Genomic DNA, 1022 nt, shown 5'->3' on the forward strand with positions numbered 1-1022 from the left:
AATTCTCCTGACAGAGTTTGTGGACATATAGAGCGGACTAAACTGAGACAGAAAGTTCTCATTTTACAATTTTCGCAATAATTAATGAAATATTAGATGACTTATTTTAATTTCTTCAGACAAATATCTCGAAAAATATGGAAGGTATAGAACAATGTGGAACGGTTTCGAGTGAGACGAGATATTTTACATTTTATTATGGCACATACTGACATAAAATATTAACTAACTCGTAAACTATTGATTTTTTTTATATCCCTACCTTAATACTTTTATATGCAGAATAATTAGAAGGATATCATATTGTATAAAAAAACATACAATTCTATTTTAAAAAGTGGAGATAATCAGTATATCTTTCTGACGTCTCCATCAATAAAAAAACCCAACTTGACCAAAATACATTCTTCTCGAAACCGTTCAACTTTTATTTGAAACATTTTTCTATATTTTTTATATTTTTCGAGATATTTGACTGGGGAAATTAAAATGGGACATTTTGTATATGTGTGTGAGTGTGCGTGCAATGCGTGTGCGTGTACATGTGATGTATATGTAAGTGTATTTATTTACATTTATTGTTAATTTTTTAAATAGCCTGAATATTACGTTTCTTATTTGCTTAAACATAAAGGAGAAGGCTCATTATTATCAGCGTTGAAAGCTAAAGGATGGTGTAACTTAATAGGATCTAGATTACATCCTTCTACCAGAGGCTACAGTATTTTTAATATTTATGTCGATTTGACCGAAGAAGCTATTAAGCATATCGAAGATATTGTTCTACTGGTGTTTCAATATATCAATATGCTTAAGTTGAAAGGACCAATTAAATGGATCTACGATGTAATTGACAAAATAAAGTATAATTTTATGTAGAATGTCCGGAAAATTATTCTATCGCAATTTAACAGACATTTTGTACTTCAATATTGTATATTAAATATGAAATGCATTTTGTACATTTGCAGGAATATGATGATATTGAAAATACATACTTCAGTTTTAAAGAAAAGTCTTCC

The 1022-nt window shown here is 28.7% G+C and overlaps 1 protein-coding gene across 1 annotated transcript in view; it reads left to right on the forward strand.

Annotated features, from left to right (window-relative positions):
• LOC108751533 (insulin-degrading enzyme-like) overlaps positions 1-846 on the forward strand; it is a gene marked incomplete at both ends in the record, with an annotated part of 3330 nt that extends 2484 nt beyond the window's left edge. Inside the window, one exon of the mRNA XM_018491767.1 lies at positions 598-846. Within this exon, the coding sequence (XP_018347269.1) occupies positions 598-846 (249 nt within the window). The remainder of the gene's footprint in view (positions 1-597) is intronic.
• Between the last annotated feature and the right edge of the window lie 176 nt (positions 847-1022).

The sequence above is a fragment of the Trachymyrmex septentrionalis genome, unplaced genomic scaffold, assembly GCF_001594115.1.
Source record: "Trachymyrmex septentrionalis isolate Tsep2-gDNA-1 unplaced genomic scaffold, Tsep1.0 scaffold492, whole genome shotgun sequence".
NCBI classification, from domain to species: Eukaryota; Metazoa; Arthropoda; class Insecta; order Hymenoptera; family Formicidae; genus Trachymyrmex; species Trachymyrmex septentrionalis.